General features: G+C 32.7%; 1 protein-coding gene across 1 annotated transcript in view; it reads left to right on the top strand.

The window, feature by feature from the left end:
- Positions 1 to 25,537, top strand: part of DNAH8 (dynein axonemal heavy chain 8) — a 130,326-nt gene that overhangs the window by 51,612 nt on the left and 53,177 nt on the right. Inside the window, 22 exon segments of the mRNA XM_027641248.1 lie at positions 990 to 1,189; positions 1,487 to 1,640; positions 1,729 to 1,892; positions 2,049 to 2,151; positions 2,707 to 2,811; positions 3,100 to 3,261; positions 5,108 to 5,332; positions 6,302 to 6,474; positions 7,935 to 8,113; positions 9,686 to 9,873; positions 10,550 to 10,636; positions 10,736 to 10,843; positions 11,671 to 11,805; positions 12,430 to 12,591; positions 13,413 to 13,659; positions 14,950 to 15,191; positions 15,295 to 15,435; positions 19,024 to 19,252; positions 20,306 to 20,448; positions 21,323 to 21,457; positions 23,527 to 23,649; positions 25,364 to 25,537. The exon segment at positions 25,364 to 25,537 is cut by the window's right edge and continues 43 nt beyond it. Of these exon segments, the coding sequence (XP_027497049.1) occupies positions 990 to 1,189; positions 1,487 to 1,640; positions 1,729 to 1,892; positions 2,049 to 2,151; positions 2,707 to 2,811; positions 3,100 to 3,261; positions 5,108 to 5,332; positions 6,302 to 6,474; positions 7,935 to 8,113; positions 9,686 to 9,873; positions 10,550 to 10,636; positions 10,736 to 10,843; positions 11,671 to 11,805; positions 12,430 to 12,591; positions 13,413 to 13,659; positions 14,950 to 15,191; positions 15,295 to 15,435; positions 19,024 to 19,252; positions 20,306 to 20,448; positions 21,323 to 21,457; positions 23,527 to 23,649; positions 25,364 to 25,537 (3,579 nt within the window).

The following is a 25,537-nucleotide window of genomic DNA, read 5'->3' as shown; positions in this document are numbered from 1 at the left end:
CCCCTTGTTCATTTTCTATTATTAACAAAAATAATATGATTACTTATAAAATGATTACCTTCTTTTAAAATATTTTTTACTTAATTGAAGTCCTCAACTCTTAATCAGACCATACTAGTTTAAACAAATTTATATTTTATTTAGAAGTTTTTATGCATATGAGTAAAGATAGAGGTAGCAGCTGGAATCTTTGGACACTTATTTTTAGATAATCTCTTAAAATTCTTCTACCATTACTGTATATGATTTTCTTAGCTCTTTTTAAACAGGTAAAAAACCTCAAACAAAACATTGAATAATCATGGCCACTTAATTTTTTAACTCTGGTTGCTTTAAAGTTTAGTAGATAAATCATAAATTTTAGAGGAAGGCTTAATGCATAATAATATTTAAGAATTTTATAGATTATTATGGCTTCTTTTGAACCATACAACTTCAAAAGAACCCCCAACTGAACTTGAGAAAACTCAGTGGGATTTGCATGTTTCATATGATAAGTATGTATGCAAAAGATATATATATAGATACATATATAGATAAAGATATATCCATACTTGATTTATATGGAAGGATTTATATGGAAGCATTCCAAGATAATCTGCTTAATTTTGAATGAAGCTTTGATTTGAACTGAATGTTGGACTTGATGACCTTTCCAACTTAAACTATTCTTAGATTCTGTGATTCTATAAACTGAAATGTGGTAAGAGTCAGAGTTCATCTGGTGATGAGTCTACATCACGACACTCCCTAAGCCTTGTAAAATTATGATTCAGAGATCTTGTTACACAGAAATAACAAAATGTGAAGCCACAGAAAATATTTATCCATCCACTTCCAAGTGTGCACTTTTCAGTTTTCCATACAAGTAATTCGAGTGAGTAGTGTGATCTCTGCATTTTTAAATATGCTGTTACTAGATGAGCAATATAAGGACAAATTTAATTTCAGAAGAATGAAGAGTCTAAAAAGTGGTTCTTTCTTTGCAGGATATATGCATATCTGCCATGAAGGAAAAGGATATAGAGGCCAAACTATCTCAAGTAGCTGAGACATGGGGAAACCAAATTCTGAGTTTTGCACAGTTCAAAACAAGAGGAGAGTTACTGTTAAAGGGAATTGAATCATCAGAACTTTTGGTATTGATGGAGGACAGTTTAATGATTCTTGACTCTTTACTGTCCAATAGGTACTTGGAATTTTACATGGTATTTTCAGAAACACACCAAGATAGCAACAGTACTATTAATGAGATAAATTAGCAATAAATTTGAATGAAATATTTTTAAATGAAAAAATAGTAGCAAACTTTTGTCTCAATATATTTGAATGTAATCAAGCTGGTAAAACCTATCCATGAGGTTGTTCTTGTTCTAAGTAAAACAGGTGTTAGTTTGTTCCGGGGTTTTTTTCACCAGTGTAAGTATTTATTTTAAATTAGCTTTATTTAGAATTAAATAATTGCTTCTTCTCATCTTTTTTTTAGGTACAATACAGCATTTAAAAAACAAATTCAGAGCTGGGTTTTTAAACTAAGCAACTCTGCACACATAATTGAAGAATGGCTGGTTGTGCAGAACCTTTGGATTTATCTTGAAGCTGTTTTTATAGCGGGCGATATTGCAAAAGAGTTACCACAGGTAAGCTTCACAATGCTGGCCTACTATTGTGTATTAAAAGCTGTGTAATAATTTCCAACAGATTATGATGTGCTTTTGCTATATATAGGAAGCAAAGCGTTTTCAGAATATTGACAAATCGTGGGTAAAAATAATGCAACGAGCTCATGAAAACCCTAATGTAGTAGCCTGCTGTGTTGGAGATAATACTATGGAGCAAATTCTCCCTCAGTTACATGAACAGTTGGAATCATGTCAGAAATCACTTACAGGGTAAGTGATTGTAAGTTGATTGTTTGATTATTTTATTGCATTATTATATTGTAAATAATTTATATTGAACGTGAATTGTAGTTTAGTTTTACTTACACTTACAGAAAACAATGATGCCCTGAAATAGTTTTAAAAGAATCTTGTTCAATTTTAAAGGTATTTAGAGAAGAAAAGGCTACTTTTTCCGAGATTCTTTTTTATTTCTGATCCTGCACTTGTTGAAATTCTTGGACAAGCAAGTGATTCTCATACAATTCAGGTACAACCTTAGTGATTTTTTTATGCTTATAACATAAAAAATTAGAATATGAAGAAATATTTAATAAATTAAAATGTAAACATTTTTTTACAAACTTGGCTTGAGAAAAAAATTCTCTTCTTACTCTTTGGTCTTTAACAAAGTGTGAAATAGATACCTGTAATTTAAAAAAATCTTCAGAATGCAGAACACTGGAATGTGGTCCCATCAAGTGATTGGTGGGTGGTTCCTTTCACAACTAAACATTATAGAAGGGATCCTGTGAAACTTTCCTGCTTTTCATATTGCAAAATTCATCCAGCTAGTCTGCATTGTTACTGATGGTTGATTGAGATAAGCCAGTTGATCTCTTCTAGATCACATCTGGAAAATGTAAAAACACAGTAGATGGAGATAAAATTCTACACAATCATTTCTGTAATTATTACCTACAAATGGTCAGATATTCATCTGTAGGTCCAAATGAATGTTTGCGGGATAACCTTATTTGAGATTATTTTTCTGTTTGCTAATGTGAAATATTTACATTGAATGATTCCTGAATTGTCCTTACAGCCGCATCTGACTTCCATATCTGACAATATAAATGAAGTAGACTTTCACCCAAAGGATTATGATCGCATACTGGCAGTCATATCAAGAGAAGGAGAAAAAATTCCAGTAATTATCTGATTTTTTTTTCCAGAAAAGTTAATAGATAAATAATTTTCTTATCGAACATCTAAGATAGAATGAGTTGAATTATTGTTAGTTACAAATAAATATTTCAAGGATTGTTGTTAACGAAAGTCAAATATGTCTTCATTAAACATATTTCTGGTACGTTAACTGAAATAAAATCTGTAGTTGTAAATAGAAATTTAGTAACTGTGTAGTAACTCATGTTCTGAAACAGAAGGTTGGTAACTATGTTGTATTTTATACCCTTTACTGTAATTAATTTTTCAGTTGGACACTCCAGTAGTTGCAAAAGGACCAGTAGAACTTTGGTTGAAGATTTTATTGCAAGTGCAGCAGAAGTCATTGCATGGCATAATTAGGGCAGCATTTTACCAAATTAGTGACCCGGGATGTCAGCTGCTGAGTTTTCTTAATCAATTCCCGGCACAGGTAAGAATACAAGGTGTGGATATGTGTGTATAGTCTGGGTTGTGTGGGGGGGCAGGTGGAAGGTAAAGAGCATATGGAATTGCCTATATGAGAAAGTTTTCATAGAGGAAACAAGGGGAAGGATCTACTCAATAGAAGGCAATCCTTAACGACTTAAATTTTGGTATCCTGTTTATATCATAATATTTTTCTTGCAATCTACTTTAAAATTACTTTTTTTCTTTTCTTGGAGAATATATAAAGTACAGCTTGTATTTTCTGTGATGGATATTGAACTCCTTTCAGCAGCAAATAAAATTTCATGTGCAGATTGATTTCTCTCTCATAATTTAAGATTGCAAGAGCTATGATTATGATTATTTATCTCATAATTTACCAGATCTACCTCATAGTTCATGTCTTTGTCACTTATGATAATGCAGTCCTGGTAGAAGCCTATGTTGAAGTATTCTGGTTTGCCTAGAAAACTCCTCAGTCTTATTGATAAGTCATAAATATCATTAACAAGTAGCGAATTGTTTCCCATCCTCTACAAATTCTGAATCTATAATTTGCTAATTGGTACAATGCTGGGTGTAATTTTTGAATAAAAAGTTTTGCAAATATTAAAGCCAGCCAGTATGTTGCTAATTAAAAAAATATCAGTATATTTAAATATCTAGGAGAATTATCTTAAACATGTAATTATGATGTAGTTATGTATTGTGTCACCATTATTTGTTTGAAAAATTTCACTGCTTTAAACAGATAGGGACTATCTGGCTTGTCAGATATTTGAAAGTGGATTTATTACCATGTGCAAAGATTTTTTTTCATGTCTTGCTAATCCAGATTTTCTTACATTCAAAAAATGTTTTGTGTTAGAAGGATTTGGCCAAGAAATTTTTATGGAGAAAGAAAAACTATGTTAAAGGAGAGAGAAAAAATTGGGCAAAATACTGATAAACACAAAATGTTTTCTTCAAACTGCCTTTTTACTGTCTCTGAAGCTTCTGTTATAGGTAACACGAAAAAGTCACATCCAAATATTTATTTTTTGTTTTCCTTTGACCATTCATTCTAATATAAATTTGTTTTAGACTCTATTTATTAGAGCCTGGTGATTTTACAATGGTGAGATGTCTCCTGCTTGACAAACTCTGCAACCATGAACTCACTGCAAGTATAGGGAGATAAAAAAATAGAGCGATTGAGTCAAATTTTTAGGGCTTAGTGCCTTGTGAATATAGAAATGTGGGGAATAAAGGTAATGAAGGGATACAGTGCTCATCTATCATTTTTTGTTGTGGGTGTTGTAAATCAAAATCAGTCTGAGATGGTAGTTTATGTTCAACATTCTCTAACTCTCTAGATTTATTTGGAAGCAAAATAACTTTTAGTTCAATGTTCTCTAGGCTGTACTCCAGTCATGACAGAATGTTAGAAGGCAAGCCATCCCACATTTAGTAGCAATGGCCCAGAATTTTAATGTGCTTGAATTAGCTACAAATTGGCAGTGGGAAATTTTCAGAAGGTCTTCTACACCCAGGATCAGTTTATGTTTGTGTTATGTTATGTTTATGTGGAGCACTCTAAAGGATTTTTAGAGAAACTGACACTCATCCTTAGTTTGAGTGTATCTCACTACATGACAAATTTTGGAACAATTTTAAAATGTCTTCTCAGGAAGGCACAGCAGAGCCAATTAATTCAGCACGGTATCCTGGTGAGATAGATTCATGCTGGATGTAGTGATATTTTGTGACTGTTTACACCGCAATTTATTGTTCCCACCCAAGGCTTCTATAACAAGGCTTGAGTTCAACAAGTGATTATTTTGTATATTTTTCACATATTACATTTTTAGGTTGGATTACTGGGAATTCAAATATTGTGGACACGTGATTCAGAAGAAGCTCTAAAGAATGCTAAGGAAGACAAAAAAATAATGGACGTAACCAATGCCAGATTTCTGGATATTCTGAATACCCTGATTGGCCAGACCACACATGATCTTTCCAAGTTTGACAGAGTGAAATTTGAAACGCTTATTACCATTCATGTGCATCAGCGTGACATTTTTGATGATTTGGTAAAGTATAGATTTTGATTTCTGACAATTAAATGCGTTTTCTGTCATAATATTCTTTCTTATACGTGGCAGCTACAGTTACATGTGTATGTATGTGTTTATAAAAAAAAGATGTCCATAACCTCACCATAATCAAAGCAGTAAAATTTTGCTTAATCTAGAATAGCATTAATTTGTTTTGTCAACTAAATTTTTTTGCCAAATGTCTACACCTTGGATATTTAAATTTTTCACTTCTTCCTATAAGTTGTTTTGATAGACAAAACCCTTTTCATATTTCTTTCCTTTGAAAAAAGTTGTATTAGTCTTACTTGCATAACTTAAAAAGTTGAGACTGCTGAGGATGTTGTAACTGTATCATAATTAATTTCCCCATGGCTTGTTACAGAATCTCAGTAGTTGACTAAGGAGAGTACATATAAGAGAAATTAACAAAAATTCCTACTAAAAATGACAAATAGTTGCAATCCTATATTTGAACTTTTGAGACTGTGCTAAATTGTTACCATTACTTTATTTTTTGAATAATGGCATCCCTCAACACTACACTTCTCACATTTTTACTGCTGATGACATAGGCTTATTAGTTTATACAGCGTTTGCCTTCCATGCCTCAGTCATATCCTTCCTTCATCATGCCCTTTGTTGCAATGTGTTTGGTGGATTAAGAAGTATGCTATTTGCATTTCTCACTTGGAAGGTGGACTGCACTACCAAAGCAATTTAAGATTTATTTGATTAACACAGATGTTGGGATGATCAGGTTAAGTGATCAGGATGTTTTTAGTATCAGTCTAGCATATATCTGAACATATTATGTGACGCTTGATATATTTAAATTTACTTACAGAGAAACTTTAACCCGAGTAATCACTTGTTATTCACATACAAATAAATATTTTATCACGATTGTCAAAGACAATAAATGTAGATGCTTGGTTATAACAAATGCATTTACTTTTTTTTAAGGTAAAAATGAACATCAAATCACGAACTGATTTTGAGTGGTTAAAGCAGTCTAGATTCTACTATAAAGAGGATTCAGATCACGTCATTGTATCAATTACAGATGTTGATTTTATTTACCAAAATGAATTTCTGGGTTGCACTGATCGTCTGGTTATAACACCTCTTACAGACAGGTTAGAAAAATATTTATGGATAAGGAATATTTTTAATATCTAGTGTTTAACATTTATCTTTAAAGAGGTACATTTTAAGTCCTGTGTAGGCTAGGCCATTCATGAAAATATTCTCAAACACTTGCTTAATATAATCCCTTATCATTGCCCAGTCTTAAAAAAAAACATTTAGTAACAGAAATTAATTGTGTTAAGGTTATATAGCAACATATAGTTTAGTAGGATACTGAAGAAAAGATTAGGTCAAATATTTCAAATTTTGTAATAAGAGATTCTATAAAGGTTCTGTGGCTATTTTCTTTGAAAATCTAAGAAAAAGTCCCAGCTGTATGTACTCTCATTCTGCTCTTCTGTAGCTAGGCAAGCAAATGGCAAGTTTGTTTCAAATGTGTTTCTATGACTTTTTGAACACCTTTATTTTTACAGAAAATGTAGGACTGCTATTGTGACAATATGGAAAGTTCAGTAGATTTCTGCAGTGAACTGTACTGCCATCAGCAAATGGGTATTTTTGGTGTAAAGTTGTTAGCTACCCCAAAATTGATCCCAGTAGAACTGTAGAGATTCTTGTCTCTTCAAAGTTTCTTATTGTATAGAAAACATGAAAATTCCTGCAGTGCAATAATAATTGCACATAATAAATTGGACATAATAAATTATAGTCACTCAAACTAAACTGCAGTTAGTTATTAAACTCTATTCAATTATGAATTAAAACCAGAAATACTTCATTTAGAAATGTGTTCAGAGCATGTTGATTTGACACTGAAGACAACTCATCATTTGTAAAGGAACTTTGTTTTTTAATTCCTTTAACATTACTTTTCCATACCTTGCCATGAATGAAAAACATAACTAAGGCTCATATATAAGTGAAAAAATAGTCTAGACTTTTTAAGACTTAAAAAAAAGAAAAAGGGTAAAACTTACGGGGTTTTTTTTCCTAGAATTGTAAATATTTCTTACCGATAACTGAGGAAGAGGACATATATCCTTATTCTTTCACACTTGAGAATTTAGGCAAAGGTAACATAATGAAATGTATACAGGTTAAGATGCTGCAGAATGTGATGACATGGCAGAACTCAACAGCAGGATCTGCTCTTTATAGCTGTTAAAAGAGTTAATGTCAAATTCCTTTATTGGATAAGCATTAACTTTCTTTTTTTTTAGCTTGTTAACACCAGGAGGTTTTCTGTTTGGTTGGTTGGGGGGGTTTTTTTGTTGTTTTTGTTCGTTTGTGGATTTTTTTTTCTTTTAAAAGTAGTTTTTAAATGCTGTATTTTGTGCCTTTTACCTCTCTGAACTTCTTGCACTCACAAAAATAATTTGAACTGCTTTATGAAGAAGTAGCATTTCAACATAGAAGCTGTAGAATCTATTGCATAACTCGATTGTTATATATATGCACATATATATTTCATATAATTTAATAAATCCATATCAATTAACATTTGTAGGTGCTATATAACTTTAGCACAGGCTTTGGGAATGAACATGGGGGGAGCTCCAGCAGGACCAGCTGGAACTGGTAAAACAGAAACAACGAAAGACATGGGAAAAGCTCTGGGAAAATATGTCGTAGTCTTTAACTGCTCTGATCAAATGGACTTCAGAGGTTTGGGTAGGATTTTCAAAGGTAAGATTTCTTCACTTGTGATAGAAGAGACTTTAAGAGGTCATTTAGCACATGCCATTAGAGCAGGTTGCTCAATACCTTATTCATGTTGGGTTTTGACTGTCTCCAGGGACAGACATTCTGCAACACCTCTGTTCAAGTGTTTTGACTATATTAAATTTAACAGTTTTTGTGCTTCCACTAACTTGGAATGTCCCACATTGAAATGGATGTCCATTGTCTTCTCTTCTTCCACTGCACCTCTGAGAAGAGCCTGGCTCTTTTCTCAGTGCCTCCCATTAGTTAGTGATAACAGCAATAGGCTTTTCCGTTAGCTTCCTCTTCAGGCTCAACAAATCATGGCGTTATTCTGTTCTAGATAAGGGACTTGAACTTCACGAGGTTTCTGTCATCTCATTTTTCAAAGTTATGGTATTGTATGTATTGAGAAGCAAGGGGCATAAAAAAACTGAAGCTGTGGGTTTATGAAATATTGCCAATTTGATAGTCAAGGTATTAAAATTTTAGAAAACCTTTGTGTGACAGAATTCATGACAGAATCCCTTTAAGGTGATTTAAACTTAACTGCATGACAGTAGTGTACCCTGAATGACTTGCATAAATTATTTGCTTTTAAATAGCTCTCTTCCAGTATACATGAAACAAAACCATTGCTTTACTGATAGTTTAATATCATCTGTGAAAAGATGCTGCTTTTCTCATAAAATGTTGTGAAAGGAAGAGCAATTCTCCTACTTGTTACTAAATACATGTTAATTTTCCAAACTTAAATTAGACAACTGTGAAAATAATGCTTTATGAAAATATTCTTGCTGTTAATATAGTGCTGCTAGATTTCTCTTTCCATTTAATCTTCTTTCTCTATGCTCCTCTCTAACTTTCATAGGCATGTCTACACTTTGAACGTTGCTAATATCCTGTACCATTACATGAGAAACTTGTAGTTTAGTGGGGATGTAAAATGGTAATGCTTATGCACAGAGATACATGCTCCAAGTTTAATTTTTTCTGTCTTTTGGGATTCAGTTTTATTTAAACCTCTAGTTAGTGTGAAAATAATTTCAATTTTTAATTTTAACCTCTATGATTTATAACAGGCTAGTAAAAAGTAATTTTAAAGCATTGTGAAAGCTGGAAAACCCAAATGAAAATAATAAAAAAGAGGATGTTGTTGTTGTGACATTTAGGGTTAGTTGTTTGTAGCTCTCAATTACTTATTTTTAATTTTTTTGACTAACAGTACAGCTTTTTCCAAATAATTGGATGGTGTTCTACAATAAAAGGCTACATTCACAGAGAGTTCTGGACAAAATATATACCGATTGCCCCAAAATATAAAAATATATTTTTTCAGACTTTGATTCATTTTTAAACCTTGTATATAAATCAACTAATATTAATTCAGATTGATATGGAAATAATCAGGCGGATTGCAGAAAGATGGGCCTTGACCACGGGATAATAAATAAAACTACTGTTATTTAATTATTTGCAAGAAAAGTAATTTAGGCCAGATATCTCAAATATGCATGGAGAACAACAGATAATATTTTCTTCTGTCCATTTTTATAGGTCTTGCCCAGTCCGGATCTTGGGGATGTTTTGACGAATTCAACCGAATTGAATTACCTGTCTTGTCAGTAGCAGCACAACAAATCTATATTATTTTAACAGCAAGAAAAGAAAAAAAAAAGCAGTTCATTTTTGCTGATGGAGACTGTGTAGATTTAAATCCAGAGTTTGGAATTTTCCTAACTATGGTAAATATAGTAATAATTACAAAGAAGTGACAAATTATATTATATAGAGGTTAAATGACAAGGTGAAAATAACCAGTTTTATTAATTAAGTGATGCTGTCACTATAGAATTAGACTAAAATGTTCAACACATAATCTGATTATTCATGAATGGCATGCTTGCATTTTGGCTTTAATATTATTGCAAAAGTTCATAATTATGTCCGTTTATTACTGTATTTTAATTCATTATGCACATTGAGAGTTTGACCAAACTTCCAGAATTCTCTGTGCTCACTGAGAGGACTGAAACACTAATACACTTTACTACCTTACCTTGAAATGCTTTAATAGTATTAATGAGAATGATACTTGTGGGGAGGGGGAGGAAAGAACATTCACTTAAAGTACGAGATACAACAAAGACATTCTTTGGGGACATATGTCTTGACTAATGGGTACTTTACATGAAAATGTAAAAATTCTTCAAGCTCCCAGAATATTAACTTTCACAGTATGCTGTCTTGTTGCCACAGGATTCTTAAGGCTTTATAACATGAGAAGGACTTTATGGGAGATTAAAATTTTAATAACTGGTAGACAAGAGTTCTAACTCTGAACTGATCTACGTATTTATACATACATTTACTGTTATTTTGACTATTGTAAATAATAATGTGGTATGTTTGCTTATATAGAATCCTGGATATGCTGGACGTCAAGAGCTACCAGAAAATCTCAAAATTCAGTTTAGAACTGTTGCAATGATGGTTCCAGATAGACAGGTAAAAATCTTGAATAAACTGAAAGGAAAAATGTGTTTTATTTTGATGACCTGTCTCCTGGAGAAACTAATGAAATTTCTACAAAAAATTGTATTTCAGATAATTATAAGAGTTAAACTTGCAAGTTATGGATTTATTGATAATGTGGTCTTGGCTAAGAAATTCTTTGTTCTTTATAAACTTTGTGAGGAGCAGCTCACTAAACAGGTAGTGTTATGTATTCCTTTCCTCTTTGTCTTCATATTTATGCAATAAACCCCCATATTTCGGGTTGTACAGATTGTTTTTGAACCATAACTTTTATGCTTTTTTACAAAATATTGACATAATCTAAAAGTAATTCAAACAAACATCTCTATAAAATTTTTGAACAAATAGCCATATTAACTCATTAATATGTAGTCACATAGGCACATTAGTTTGTTAAAAATGATACTTTGTGGTTAGTTGCAAATGCATGAGGTTCTCTGCCTAAACATGGCAACCAGGTAAAAATTATCCCAGTCATGTTGTTTTTCCTGTAAGAATTATCTAGGGCTAGAGTAAGTAATTGGAAATTGGAAACTGGAAACCACAAAAGAAATGTCTAATGTTTGATTTAAGTTTCTCATATCCTGATTGCACTGCCTTGTTCTGAAGTTTATGCTTTAAGCTGCCTCAGTTGGAAAGACAGAGTTTTGAATTGAACTATTAGTTTTTTAGAACCCTGCTACACAGAGTTATAAAATAATTGCTATGCGGCATTATAAATTGTGAAATCAATAAATTTAAATTCGAAAAGAAAAACCTTTTAATACATACCACCACACTCTCCTCCCTTTCCCCCTCCATCCCCCCAACCTTCCTGAAAACAACCTTATTATCCTTCGTTTGTTTGAATAGAATAATTTCTAAACAACAGCAACAATTCCTATTTTAGGTACTTTTTCCAGGTAGGATAACTATTCTATACAATATGGAAATAAGGCTTGATATACTGATGAAATAAAGCTAGAGAATTTGTTACTGATGCATAAGCCTTCTACCATGTCTAGGTCCACTATGACTTTGGTCTGAGGAATATCCTCTCAGTACTGAGGACTCTTGGAACTCAAAAGAGGGCCAGGCCAGATGACACTGAATTAAGTATTGTTATGAGAGGGCTAAGAGATATGAATCTTTCTAAGCTGGTAAGAATCTAATTTAATGTTTTAACACCATTTAAAGGCAAACCTACTGGATTTTTCATGGATTTTGTATTAGAATAGAAAAAAATCTCAAGCATCCTGTTCTTTAGAAATTGAAACATGATAATCTTCATGTTATCATTAAACAGCAAAGAGAGCTTATTAAACTTGTAAACAGTGCTCAGTGTGCAAAGGTCCAAATAGATTAATAGTGGCTTACCTGTGTATGAGACTTGTTATGTATTGACTTGTGTACAGACTGATTACCATAACTAAATTGAATAATGAGTATCCATGAAATTAGACTTTTAAAGATTTATTTACAGATAGGATGTTCTTTCCAATATATGCTGGAAGTGTTTTACAAATCAATTTTACAACTAGATTCCAGTGTCTACTCAGTGGCAAATTTCTTTCAGTTTTGAATTTATATTTTGTGTGGCATGTGAATGACATTTTTAAAATGCTATTTTTGTAGCAAGCTGTCCTGTTGGCCGTCTGTAAGCATCTGTATTTAGAAAATACATTCTTACTACTTATTCTTTTAAAACAGAGACTAAGTTTGGTTCAAAAATTCTTTGGATAACCATGCTTTCTTTAATTGCTTAATACATTTTTTTGTTTCAGATAGATGAAGATGAACCTTTGTTTCTTAGTCTTATCAATGATCTCTTTCCGGGGATACAGTTAGACAGTAGCACCTATGCTGAACTTCAGACTGCAGTAGCTCATCAGGTTGAAGAGGCAGGATTGGTTAATCATCCACCATGGAATCTTAAGCTTGTTCAGGTAAAATTTTTTTCTGAAACATTTTTCATAAACAGGAGTCAGAACAACATGTTGGTTGTTAAACCACTGTCTCACTCAAGAAGTGCACATCTAGTATGGGAAAAAATGCAGGTTGTATGTGTAAGACCTATGCAAGTGACTCACTGTGGTGCCTGTAGATCTTCCTGTACTGATTATAAGCCTTTATCTGGCTTGCAGAGGAAGAACTATATAAGCTTCACCTTACAAGCTGCTGGCATCCAGGAGAACTATCACTGTTTTGTGCCTTTCAGTTCCTTCAACAGGAGATACTTGTATAGGCAGACCCTGACACTTCCATAGCAAGCCTAATGCTAATATTAATAAGACAAACAGAAAATTCAGTAAAGAACTCTTCTGAAACTAAACTCAAATACAGTCCTGGAGAAAGTGCAGTCCCTATGTTTATTTCATATACTCGGGTATTTTAGCGCTAGTGATGAATCGTACTTCTGTTGCATTAATGTTTTGCTACTATTCCTTTTTTCGTTTGAATAATATGAAAAATACTTTTTAAAATCTGGTAAAACTATTTTCAGTTGCTTTGAAAAGTGTAGGTAAGATTTAGTCCTGTAAACTGTTTATAGTAGACTTTCTTGATGCTTAGAAGATTAGGATGTTATGTACTATTCCACAAAACACTAAAATTCAGCAAATGCATGCCGAGTTTAATTCTGAGCATATAATTTGTGTGTCTGGTATATTTTTCGTCACTCCTAAGTACAAGCAAAAATCTTTTTAAAGCATATATTTGTTTTATTTTATTTCGATTTTTAATTGAAATATTTTGATTTTGTTAATAGTTGTATGAAACTTCTCTAGTACGTCATGGGTTGATGACACTTGGACCCAGTGGATCTGGAAAAACAATGGTTATAACTGTATTAATGAAAGCACTCACAGAATGTGGCCAACCTCATAGGGAAATGCGAATGAACCCCAAAGCTATTACTGCTCCTCAAATGTTTGGAAAACTGGATGCTGCAACTAATGATTGGACAGATGGAATCTTTTCTACACTGTGGAGGAAAACACTGAAAACCAAAAAGGGTATATAAATACTTTGTACTTGGTATCATAAAAATACATCTTGAATGATACATTGAAAAAAACATATTGAATTTGCAAATGTGGTGAAGTTCCCTGTTGAGGGAAACTATAAAGAACATAGATGAGGTTACAGTTCACTTCTTAAAAAGGGCAACAGTTTAAAAATTTATTATTTCAGTAGTATATCTACATTAAAAAATTGATGATTTTCTTGCCACTTCAGTTCTACAGTGCAGATGTGTTATTTGGAAGCTGATAAACTATAGTTTAGATTTACTTGTACTAATGCCACTATCTTTAAAAAAATGTTTATCCTGTGGTTTTTGACACATTGATTACCCAGTTTTATATTTCAATATTTTATTATTGGAGTACTGAAATTCTTTTTCACAGAGTTTCATTTGTATCTGAAAAAAAAAAAACAACTTACATTAAAGAAAGAGAATTCTTCTAGGGAACCTTCCTGGAAGGAAGTTAATTTTAAAATTGAATTTTCTATATTGGAAACGTATATGTTTTTTCTTGGAAATTGGAAATTTTGTACATTCCAAACGAAACTAAAATTTGCTTGCAAAAATTTAGGTATTTTCATCTGTATTTCAAAATAAAAGGAAAACAACTAGATTTTAAGAACAGATGAGTGATCATAGATTTCATTAACTTGGGTGGGATCTGTAAATATTCAATGCCTTTTGTTTAGTTGCCCAAATAACCCTTATTTTAGTGACAAAATGAGAAATTTCCCATCTTCCCTGAACACAGGTGGGGCAGGAGGAGGAAGAGTTAGATTATGTTGGGAGGAAAGAAGTTGAGTCCAGAGAAAGAAAAGGGAGTGGGGGAAAGGTGTTTGGTTTTGTTTCTCATCATCCAAATCTATGTCATTTGCAATAAAATAATTTTTGCCAAACCGAGTCTGTTTTGCCCATGACAGTAGGCAAATGATCTACCTGTCTTTATCTCAACACACAAACATTTTCACCTTATGTCCCTCAGTCCTGTTGAGGATGGGGAAAGAGAGAGTAGAGCAGTTTCTGTTTGGCAGCCAGCCAAGATAAAAAATATTCAACATTATAAAGATATATTTGTGCCCTTACTTGCTACTAATAATTTCAAATATAGTTCCTTACCTAAATATGCAATTTATTCAGTAATGAGCATCCATGGAGTTGGCAGAAACTACAATAAATAAATTTTTGTACATTTAAGTTCTAGACCATCTTTTGTAAACTTATTTTCTTGCTATTTCAGCATGATGATATGAACTATATCTCTTTTGATTATTTTTTCCAGGTGAAAATATATTTCTGATTTTAGATGGTCCTGTAGATGCAATCTGGATTGAGAATTTAAATTCAGTTTTGGATGATAACAAGACCCTCACTCTAGCAAATGGAGATCGAATTCCTATGTCTCCTACATGTAAACTGTTATTTGAGGTCCACAACATTGAGAATGCCTCTCCAGCAACAGTTTCTCGAATGGGTATGGTCTTCATCAGTTCTTCTGTCCTCAACTGGAAACCAATATTGCAAGTAAGATAATCATTGCTGGCTGCTTCTAGTTTTACCTTGCTATACATTTTATACAGAATTTTACCTTGTTATACATTTTCTATATTGGGGATGTTTTTTCCAGGCATGGCTGAAGAAACGTTCTGCTCAAGAAGCTGAAGTTTTGCAAAGTTTGTATGATAGAATCTTTGAACCAGCATATACATATATGAAACTAAACCTTAATCCAAAAATGGAGCTTCTGGAATGTAACTACATAATGCAGGTAAAACAGATACAGTATGAATTTGTATGAATTGACTGACAATCTTAAATGTACAGAATTAGCAAAGAGAACATTTGATAGAAACAAAACTTAATTTCAATGTTTCCTGACAAAGAAAAACTCAAACTCAATATTTATTTCTTGGGCAATATAAGAGGAATGGTTAGAGATATGCAGGAGAAAATTTTACTTCTCTTTATTGCTTCATACCTAGGCTAGTCTTCAAATTACAGGAATTTGTAAGCTTCAGTAAATTTTCAGAAGCATATGTTTAATAAGCAAGTGGACTCAGTTCAGTACTTTTAATACCAAAAAATTGTGACAAGGGTCAGTGTAACTGACTACTGGTAGTGTTAGCAGAGGGAGAGAATCTTTTTATCTCCAGATGTAATAGATGTTATTCTGTCCATCAGCTCATCCAAGGTCAATGTAGTAATTTTTGCCTCTCTCTTCCTATAGTTGGAATTCTATCTTGAGTGAGTCGAAATTATATCAGTGATTTATTAATAATAAAAATATGTGGCAGATTTTGCAAGACTGTCATTCCTGTACTGCATGTCTCCAGCTGATTTGTTTATGAGTCTGTTGTCATCTGCAGATTCTAAGTCTCCAGACTTTTCATTTGTCCATGTAATCTCAGTCTCATATTTACACACATAAAAAATTCAGTAGTGCCCTTGAATAAGAGGCTAGACAAGATCATGTTTTGGATAACACTTCAATATAATATTGGGTGCAAATTGGCTAGTTTAATACCTTTTTGTTGTGCTTTAGACAGTCAGCTTCAGATTTTCTAGGTTGTGAAGTATTTTGCTGCAAATTAATAGCCACAATCAATGCTACAAAGCTTAACTGTGCAGAAGCAAATGGATATCTATAGAATTATAGATATAGAATGTATCTATAGGATTGAAGTCCACAGACAGAAACTATGTAACTTACCACTTTCTGATGATAGGTTGACATGCTAGGCACAACATTTTTGGGTGATATATTGTTTTTCCTCTACACTTGTTATCTGTGAAACCTGACTGAATTGAGCTTGTCTTCACGGAAAACTTTTCCTATGATTAAAAGTTTCTATGTTATTTTTGATTAGCACTTGTTAGGAAGTGTCAGCAGGTTAGTGTTCTGCTCATACTGCTTGGTCAAGGAAATATTACCCAGATTTAAGCTGTCTTGAATGTTTCTTCTTGTGAATGAAAATCTCTAATAAGTTTCTGTCCCACGTGTGACAGAATAATTAAGTCTTAAGGGGTCTCCATGCTGGGGCTACCTAAGAGCCAGTGAGACCAGAGCTTTTATCCTGCTTGAAAAGAATCTTAACATTCCAGTTTTGCCATAAATGATCTATATGCAGAAGCCCTGTACCTTTTCAGCCTCTTGATTTGTTTGGTCTTACTTCTCTATTAATTGTAGGATTCAGGACATGCTTTTGTTTAAGTTCAGACCTTTTCAAAATTTACAACCAAATCAAACCCATTGCATCTAGCAGATTTGTGTTTGAGTTCTGAAGTTCAGTTTTGGATGTTCACCCAAACATGCACATGGATCCAGTTATCTTCCATTTGTTAGCATTCACAATTTAAGCTGCCTATTCATCTATAATAGTTTTATGATGGTTTTATATCGAAGTGACCTCACCCTTGCTTTCCTCCTTGTAATTTCCAATAACTTTCTAACATTTTACCATCCTCTGGCCAACCTCATTAGGTAGACAAATATAATTTACCTTAGGAGATTCAACACAGTTTTTTTTGTTTAGGGTTGTCCTGCCTTACAAGTCAATTCGAAAAGTGATTAAACTTGTAGCTAAAGGAGATCTGATTGATATAGCCTGCATGAAGGATCAAAGGTGTTTGACATAGTTCTTTACCAGGGATTTACATGGAAGCTAGTCATAGCAGAAGATAGGAGATTCACTTTTAGATAAATAACCTATTAGAAGATATGAAATGTGTGATTGGATTATCAGTTCTTAGGAAGGGCAGAGGTTATCACTGCTCCTGATTCACCTTTGCTGGGATCAGTACTGTTCAAAATGTTCATAAACAATTTAGAAAAGTTTTAGGTGAAGAAGTTGATTGATGATACTAGATTATTCAGGGTAGTAAGGACAAAACATCTAACCATGAAGAACTGTAGACAAACTTTATGACACTGAATAAATAGGTAATAAAATGGCAAATGAAATTGCGTGAAGATAAGCATGAAGGAGTTCACCCAGGGAGAAAACAACTGTTCAAAGCCATGAATAGCAGACCTATGGAACATCTTGCTAAAGGTTGTTATAGACAATAAAAGCTTATGTAATGCTCAGGACCACTCTTGATATTTTCAGGGTGGAAAAAACCATAGAGGATTACTAAAAAGAAAAAACTTATATAATTCAGAAAGTCAAAAGCTGAAGAGAGTACCAACAGGAAGTACTACACCCAGCACCACCACAAGCCAAGAATTTTTTCTTTACTTTTACTCTTCTCCACTTTTGGTCACTATTGCACATGAGATGCTGGGCAAGCTGAAGTTTTCATCTGAACTTTTGCCTTTTATGTGTGTCTTTTTGTGTCAGTTTGATTGCTCTTTTTTTTTTTTTTTTTTCCCTTCAAAAACTTGTTACAGAATATTTCCAAGACCCAAAGCATCTCTGGAAATTTTGAACTCAAGGTTGTATTTGAGGGAACAAAATGATTTTGTCCAGATAAACTGGAACACATCAGGTCCTGGAAAAAATTAGATAAATCAATTGTCTTCTAAAGAAAAGGACTGACATTGTTTAACTGATCATTTTTTAAAACTAAATTTTAAAGTAATCAAAAATATTCTAACTATTTATGTCCTTTAGACTGCATTGAAAGTATGTGTTACTGCATTACTTCCCACTTCAAGTATGAGGTCCAAGATAGCATAAAGAATACTAATTCCAAGAACTGATTGAAAATCTGTTTCACTGCTAAAAGGATATTTTTTGAAGCAATTATACTGGACACTACCTTATATAGAAAGGGAATACAAATGATATTCTCAAAGACAGTCAAGCATCTGACTTCATGAGCAACATCACAGAGTTATAGACAGCAAGTTACTAGTTTTCTGCAATCTGGACTCTAGTTCCTTAGAAACAGAGTGAAGCAATCATAACATTCAATATTTTAATTTTTTTTTGAAAGCACAAAATAGAAGTTAATATTATAGATGCATTAATTGACCATAACTGAGATAAATACATCAGACAGATGCTGAAAATGGCAAGGCTCCACCTACTCTTGGAGTTCTGAATATTATAAAATCCCTTAAAAAGCTGTTTTGTTACCCTAGCTCTTAAATGGCATTTATTATATAGGCATAATTTAAAAGGGCAGCTGATGATCAAATTACTTTAGTAATTTTGAAAATTTTATCCAGTTTTATATAGATATCTTTAATAAATTTTATTGGGTTTGTAATTCTGAATTTTGTGTTATTCCTTTGTAATCTGTATTGATTTATTGTTTTAATAGATATAAATAATGCATGTGCATACATATATATGGAAATAAAAAGTGATTATGTAATAGTTTCTTAAGGCATATTTTAAAATATTTTCAGTCTATTAATCTTCTGGAGGGCTTGATTTCACCAAAGGAAGCAAGTAATACAGTTCGTCTGCAAAAATTGTTCAGCTTTGCAATAATGTGGAGTTTAGGTGCCCTTCTGGAGTTGGATAGTAGAGATAAACTTGAAGCCTTCATTAGAGCTCATGATAACAAATTAGACTTACCAAAAATCCCCCGTGGCACCAGTCAAACAATGTATGAATTTTATGTTTCTGAGCAAGGTAAGAAAAAACACTAACATTCTTTTTATACTGTTGGTTTAAAACTCTATTACTCCTTCAGTTCTTATTATACAGCCATATGAGTGGAGTTTTTTTGATAACTGTGTAGTACCAGCACCTCTTGGATGTAAGAAGTCAGAAACGAGATAGAGTGCTCATTACTAGCATTTTCTTATTTCTTTTGTTTTTAGTTTCATTGATACAGGTTACTTTTCTATTAACTTAAAGATCCTACAATTTTTAGATAATTTGTCCTTAGGCTGGTTTAGTCAAACTTAATATTAATCTTATGTTTAATTTTCTCACAGCTAGTAGTTTTTGTTAAAAAACTTTTATTTTAATCAAGTCAAATTTGATTTTAATTCTATTCAGTAATTATTATTTATCCACATCCAATAATCAATTGTAAATCTTACAAATTATAAAACTATAGGACTGGTGAGATATTTTGAAAACTGTGATTCTTGATATTTTGGATAGTGTGCTATTCTCCAGAACAAATTTTTTAGTTTAAATATCCCACACAACCAGTGCTATAGAAAACTTATAGTTATGCCAGACTATGTCCTCCCCTGAATACATTGATTTCTCTCTTGTCCAAACTCACTTCTTTTTTTTTGCCAGCAATGTTGTTTTAGTGTACACATGTGCAATCCATACTCTGATGTTCTGTAATTTTTCACCAACGGTGTGAGAATTAGTCTCTAGGTAAACATTGTTTTGGCTGTTTTATTTAGCTATGTATATATAAATTTAAAAAATATATCTGTATTTGGTAGGATTGTGGAGTAATTAGTGGTCATGACTAAATATGTCCTTTGTTACATGCCTTTTAGCTGGATTTGAAAAATTTTATCCCTTTTTATGTTTTGTAGTATTTTACCCATAACATATATTTTTTTAATTATTATACTAACAAGATATTGATCATGACCAAAATGTGAGATATTTTCTTTTTGTTTGTTTGTTTGGGTTTTTGTTTGTTTTGTTTTGGTTTTGTTTGGTTTTTTGGGGGGGGGGATGTTTTTGTTTTTTTTTTTATTGTTTTTTCAGGTAACTGGGAGCACTGGAGTAAAAGAGTCCAGGAATATGTTTATCCAACAGATCATGTCCCAGATTATGCATCTATTCTGGTTCCGAATGTTGATAATACCAGAACTCAGTTTTTGATAGACATAATCGCAAAACAAAAGAAAGTAAGTACAGGATTACTTATTTAAGTATGTACCTACTATATGAAATAAATAGAAAGTTACTTATAAAGTAACTGTGGGTTGAAATATTCTTCATGTTCTTGGTCTCTAGTAATTTCTTCCTGGATGTATCATTATTTATGTGTTGCTTTATTTTTAGTTTCTTAACATGAGTTCTCTGTACTTTTTTCTGTGCATGGACAAAACTTTCAAAATACCCTTTTTATAAAATAATTTTTATCATAAAAGTTTGCCTTCAACAACCTATCGCTTTTCTCTCATTTTTTGGATTTGTACTTTCTAGAACAGGGAAACAAGGTTAATAAATTTCACAAGGCAGTTTACTTAATATCTGTAATTCTTAACCTTATCTGTGTCTTTTTCCTCACACTAGGAAAGCTGTAGTTAATAGCAGTTAAGTGCAGTTAATAGCACAAATGCAGAAGAGGAGAGAACAGTGCTGGGAAGAAGGACACATGTCAAAAAGGATACCTATAGCCCAAACAAATTGTAGAAATTTTATATTCCAATTAGATGTCAGAAGTTACTTTCCATTATAAAGGAAGCCACCTCAGGGTCATCCACTAAAAGAGACTGCTGCAGTGAATATATTGGAAACGGGAAGAAGTGAGGCAAATGGAAGAAAATCTTGCTTCTTCCTTTCTCTTTGAACTCTTTAAATAATTTTCTTGGAGAATCTGTGTGGGATGAAAAACATATACTGTATCACTGCATATGGAGTCACAGGAAAAACCCATCAGAAAATATATCATTTAAAAGTAGACACAGAGACTATTCCTTTCTCTAAAAAAGATCTGTTATGCATATGTAATTATAAAGTTTTGTACTACTTATATGATTTAAATATCTGTTACAGGCCGTTTTGCTTATAGGAGAACAGGGGACTGCAAAGACAGTCATGATTAAGGGATATATGAAGAGATATGACCCAGAAGAGCACTTGTCAAAATCTTTAAATTTTTCGTCTGCCACGGAACCATTTATGTTTCAGGTAAAAGTATAGATTTTAAGCAATCTTGTATATAATTTCCTTGCTAATTGTATAAAGTCTACTTAATTCTGATTATAAGTGATTTAGGATTAAAGTCTAAAGTATCTTTTTCATCTAAGTCACTTCAAAATTTCAGAAAATTCTATTAAAAATAATTTTTGCAGATCAAAATAAAATATAGCCACTCACATAGAGATACATATATCCATGATTGCTCTGTGCATTTTTTGCTGAAGACCTTTTCTTTTTAGATTTTTGGTTATACTTCATTTTTTTTCCTGATTCTTTAGTATACAACTATATTTTTTATAAGCAGCTTTCAACTTACAAATGCTTTTATTTTTCCTCAGCTCAGGAGTGACTACAGCATCAGAAATTCAATCTTTAAGGACCTCTAGCAAAACAACTTTTGTAGAAATTTCTCTTTCTCAGTGTAACTGGTAAAAATCCATATAAGTAGAGGCAAAATCTGTAGATAGTTTGGTTTTTTTCAAGTGATCAAAAGGATCATTTATACCACTGTGCTATGATTTGATACTACTGATTTGCTAAGATGTGATCCTGTAAGTTGAATTGGCTTCATTACCAATTCAATGCAATGAAATCATGATGACAAGCCTGCACTAGGATAAAGAAATTATTCTGGAATATTTCTAGATTGAAAAGTCTGCTTGCGGAACAGGTCTTGCAAACTCCATCCCAAAATCAAACATATTTTTTAAGAAGCTAATGTAAATTTTATTAAGAAAATGATGAAAAGTAATGGATTAAACATTTATTTTTTAAAAATACCAAACTCACAGAATGTCTGCTCAGTTTTTCTCAGCAGGTATTCTATGTATAAGATCTCTGACCATGGTTTGTATCAACTGGGTGGCAGAGTAAGACAGCCATCCTTTCATGCATGCAAGATTTGTTGAACAGTCAATATCTCTCTGTCGGTGTCCTTTACTTAGTTTATTATGGGTCCCTAGAACATTACTGTCTTGCAAACAAACTCCAGGCTTCCTTATCTGTGATACAGAGAGTCTGTGAAAGGATCTTAGTATGTCTTGTCTCTGCTGCAGTCCTGTATTACCTCAGAAGATGTGCTCCCTCTTAGCAGCTAGCTAGCTGAATACACAGTTCACTCAGCTGATTTCCAAGAGAGAGATGTAGCAGAAAAAACACTTGAAATCCTTCTAAACACTTGAAAGGGCTACACTCAAAATAATATTTTTTTAATTTTGAGTCATCATTCTGAGGATATTTGAAAGATTACATGATTTTGGATGCATTAGATGTGTTACAAAGTTTTTGGTTTCTTATGTAATCACTTAGTTTCTCTTTTTCAACTTAACCACATATTTTCTGCATGATTTTAAAATAGTCAGCTAATATATTGTTGTAAAAACAGGACAAAAACATTGGACAAAACTTATATCTATTTTCTGTTTCTAAAATGCTGTTAATACTTCCATCTTTATGACAGCACATGCCACATTACTCATACAGGATGACATTTGTGCTTTTAGAGAGAAAACCTTATTTGTCTAAGGAAAACATGTGCTGCCATCTTGTAAGGTGTTTTTTCTGTCATTGTTTATGTATCTTTAGAAATGCTGTAGAGCTGTAGAACTTTGAAGAAACATTTCAATTATGTATCAGTGTCTTACTTGCTTATTGCATCCAGCTTCTTGCCACCAAAATATTAAAATTATGCATTACATCACTCACAAGACATCTGGGAAATCATTGTGAAAGTACTCTAAGTTGCCTGTGTATGGTCTGCTGTTGTATTGCAAATATAAAACAATTGATATTTAAGGAATGATAATGTTGATAATGAAATAATAATTTCTAAGTTTGAAATATTTTTTAAAAGATCTCTGCTAGCCAGAAGGTTGCAGGACAGGAATTGGATTCCTTAGGAATTGGGTTCCTTCATCATAGAATTAAAGGTGAAACTCTTACAAACAGAGGGAATCGTTGGGGCAGAACTGTAGCAGAAAGCAGAAACATGCTTTTCAACAATGCATTTTAAATATTGTTGCTTTAGATGCAAAATGAGAATTTTTTTTCTTTTTTAGAGGACAATAGAGAGTTATGTGGACAAACGCGTTGGAAGTACTTATGGACCTCCTGGAGGCAGAAAAATGACTATTTTTATTGATGATATCAATATGCCATTTATCAATGAATGGGGAGATCAGGTAAGCTGTTTTTTAACATATACAACTTATTCTCAAATTGTTGTGCTTTTTATATATATACACATGGAAATCAGTGGACTTCCTAAATATTTTAATTAATTGTTAATTATTGGAAATGCTTTCTAATTATGATACACTGACAAAAAAAGAAAAGAGAGCAAATTAGAGTTACTGAAAGGATATGTACAATAATGGTGCCATATTTTACATAATCCCCACTTCCTCATTTTCATAAGTCTAAATAAAAAGCATCCCTGTACTAAAGTAGCATATTATAACTTTCAAGATTGACACTAATTTGAAAACACTAGTAAAAAAACTTTCTGTGAAATGTAATTGTGATACTTCGGAGAAAGAAATAAAGGCTGTGAAAAATTCAAAGGTAACACATTGGCTTTTGATAAGCCCATCTACAATTTGTTTGTGTAGTATCTGTACGCTTTTGGAGATCTGGCAAAAGTCTTTCACAGTTTCTTCCTGTAGTAGGTCTGAAGTACTTGAAGTCCAGGATGTTAGGTCTTCTGAAATGTCTATTCTAATATAAAGACCAAATATGCTTACTATGACTTTTTAAAATTTGCTCAGAGTAAATAACAAAAGAGAACCCTGGGGCCTCTGCGCTTTTGAATGTTCAGGCTCTCTGCCTTCTGTGAAGCTCACGGTGTGTGTTAAGGCTGCTGATAGCATTGAGTGGGTTTGTTAACAGCATGATTAGTAGGTCTGATTGTGAGAGTGGGACCGGGCATGTATTTAAGTAGCAGTATGGACTTAGGTTGGTCTCTGTGGACTGAATAGTTCCTCTTCTTCACTTTAGAAAGCTGGTTTTGTAAAATGGAGGCCAAGCGTGAGTTTTTAGTATCTCTGAAGTGGAACCCGACCTTCTACATAAATGCCAACCTATATCAGTTCTTTGGTTTGCCATCATTTGCTCTCACTTGAGAGAACTGCAATTTTTTAAAAAAAATTGAAATTACTGTTGAATAACCCACAACACTGACTACTTTGTCAACACAGTCTAGAACATGAGTGACTGTGTTTGAGGAAAAGCTCTTACAGGCTCAGGCAGTTTCCAGAAAAGCAAGGATCTCCATTAGGGAAGGATCTCCACCAGGTCTTGCATTATGACCCCAAGACATTGTCAAAATATTTTTTATGGGATGATGGTTTGTATTCAGTGCCCTGCTGCATATCATGTTGGTTTTGGTGAGGTATGTGGACATATACATAAGGCTTGCTGAATATTGTTGGAGCAGTTGCTATGAGGGTTAACTCAGGTGCTGTAGAGTGGAATGTAGAGTGAATAACCTTTTCAAAATAAACATCTTCCTCTTTCAGAAAAGAATAGTTGTTTTGCTTCAAAGAAGACTCAAGGTTGAACTGAAAAGCATAGTTTGAACATCTGTAGCTGAATGTCCAGCAGCAAAATAAGGAACAGAAAAATTTCCCCCCCAGTACATTGCCTTAACTTTTAGTTTCATTTTCTTGATATTATATGAGAGTACAGCCATGAAAGAATTTTTCTGCAATTTAAAATTGCATAAACCAAGATCATCCATATGACTAAAGAAGGAAGTTTAATCTGGTTTTAGATTAAAGTGAAAATATTTCTCTATAGATTAATGGTAAAGTTACAAGACGAAATTAAATTATCATGGTATATTTTGTTCTTTTCTTGCATGAATTTCTAATTTGTACAAGTTGCATAAACTTGCAGATAACAAACGAAATTGTCCGTCAGATGATGGAAATGAGAGGAATGTACAGCTTGGATAAACCTGGAGACTTTACTACAATTGTAGATGTACAAATAATAGCAGCAATGATACATCCTGGAGGAGGCCGTAATGATATTCCCCAGCGTTTAAAAAGACAATTTTGTGTGTTCAAT

Source organism: Corapipo altera, unplaced genomic scaffold, assembly GCF_003945725.1.
Source record: "Corapipo altera isolate COAL_440 unplaced genomic scaffold, ASM394572v1 48b, whole genome shotgun sequence".
NCBI classification, from domain to species: Eukaryota; Metazoa; Chordata; class Aves; order Passeriformes; family Pipridae; genus Corapipo; species Corapipo altera.
The sequence above is the reverse complement of the archived record's forward strand: the minus strand, read 5'-3'. Positions and strand labels throughout refer to the sequence as shown.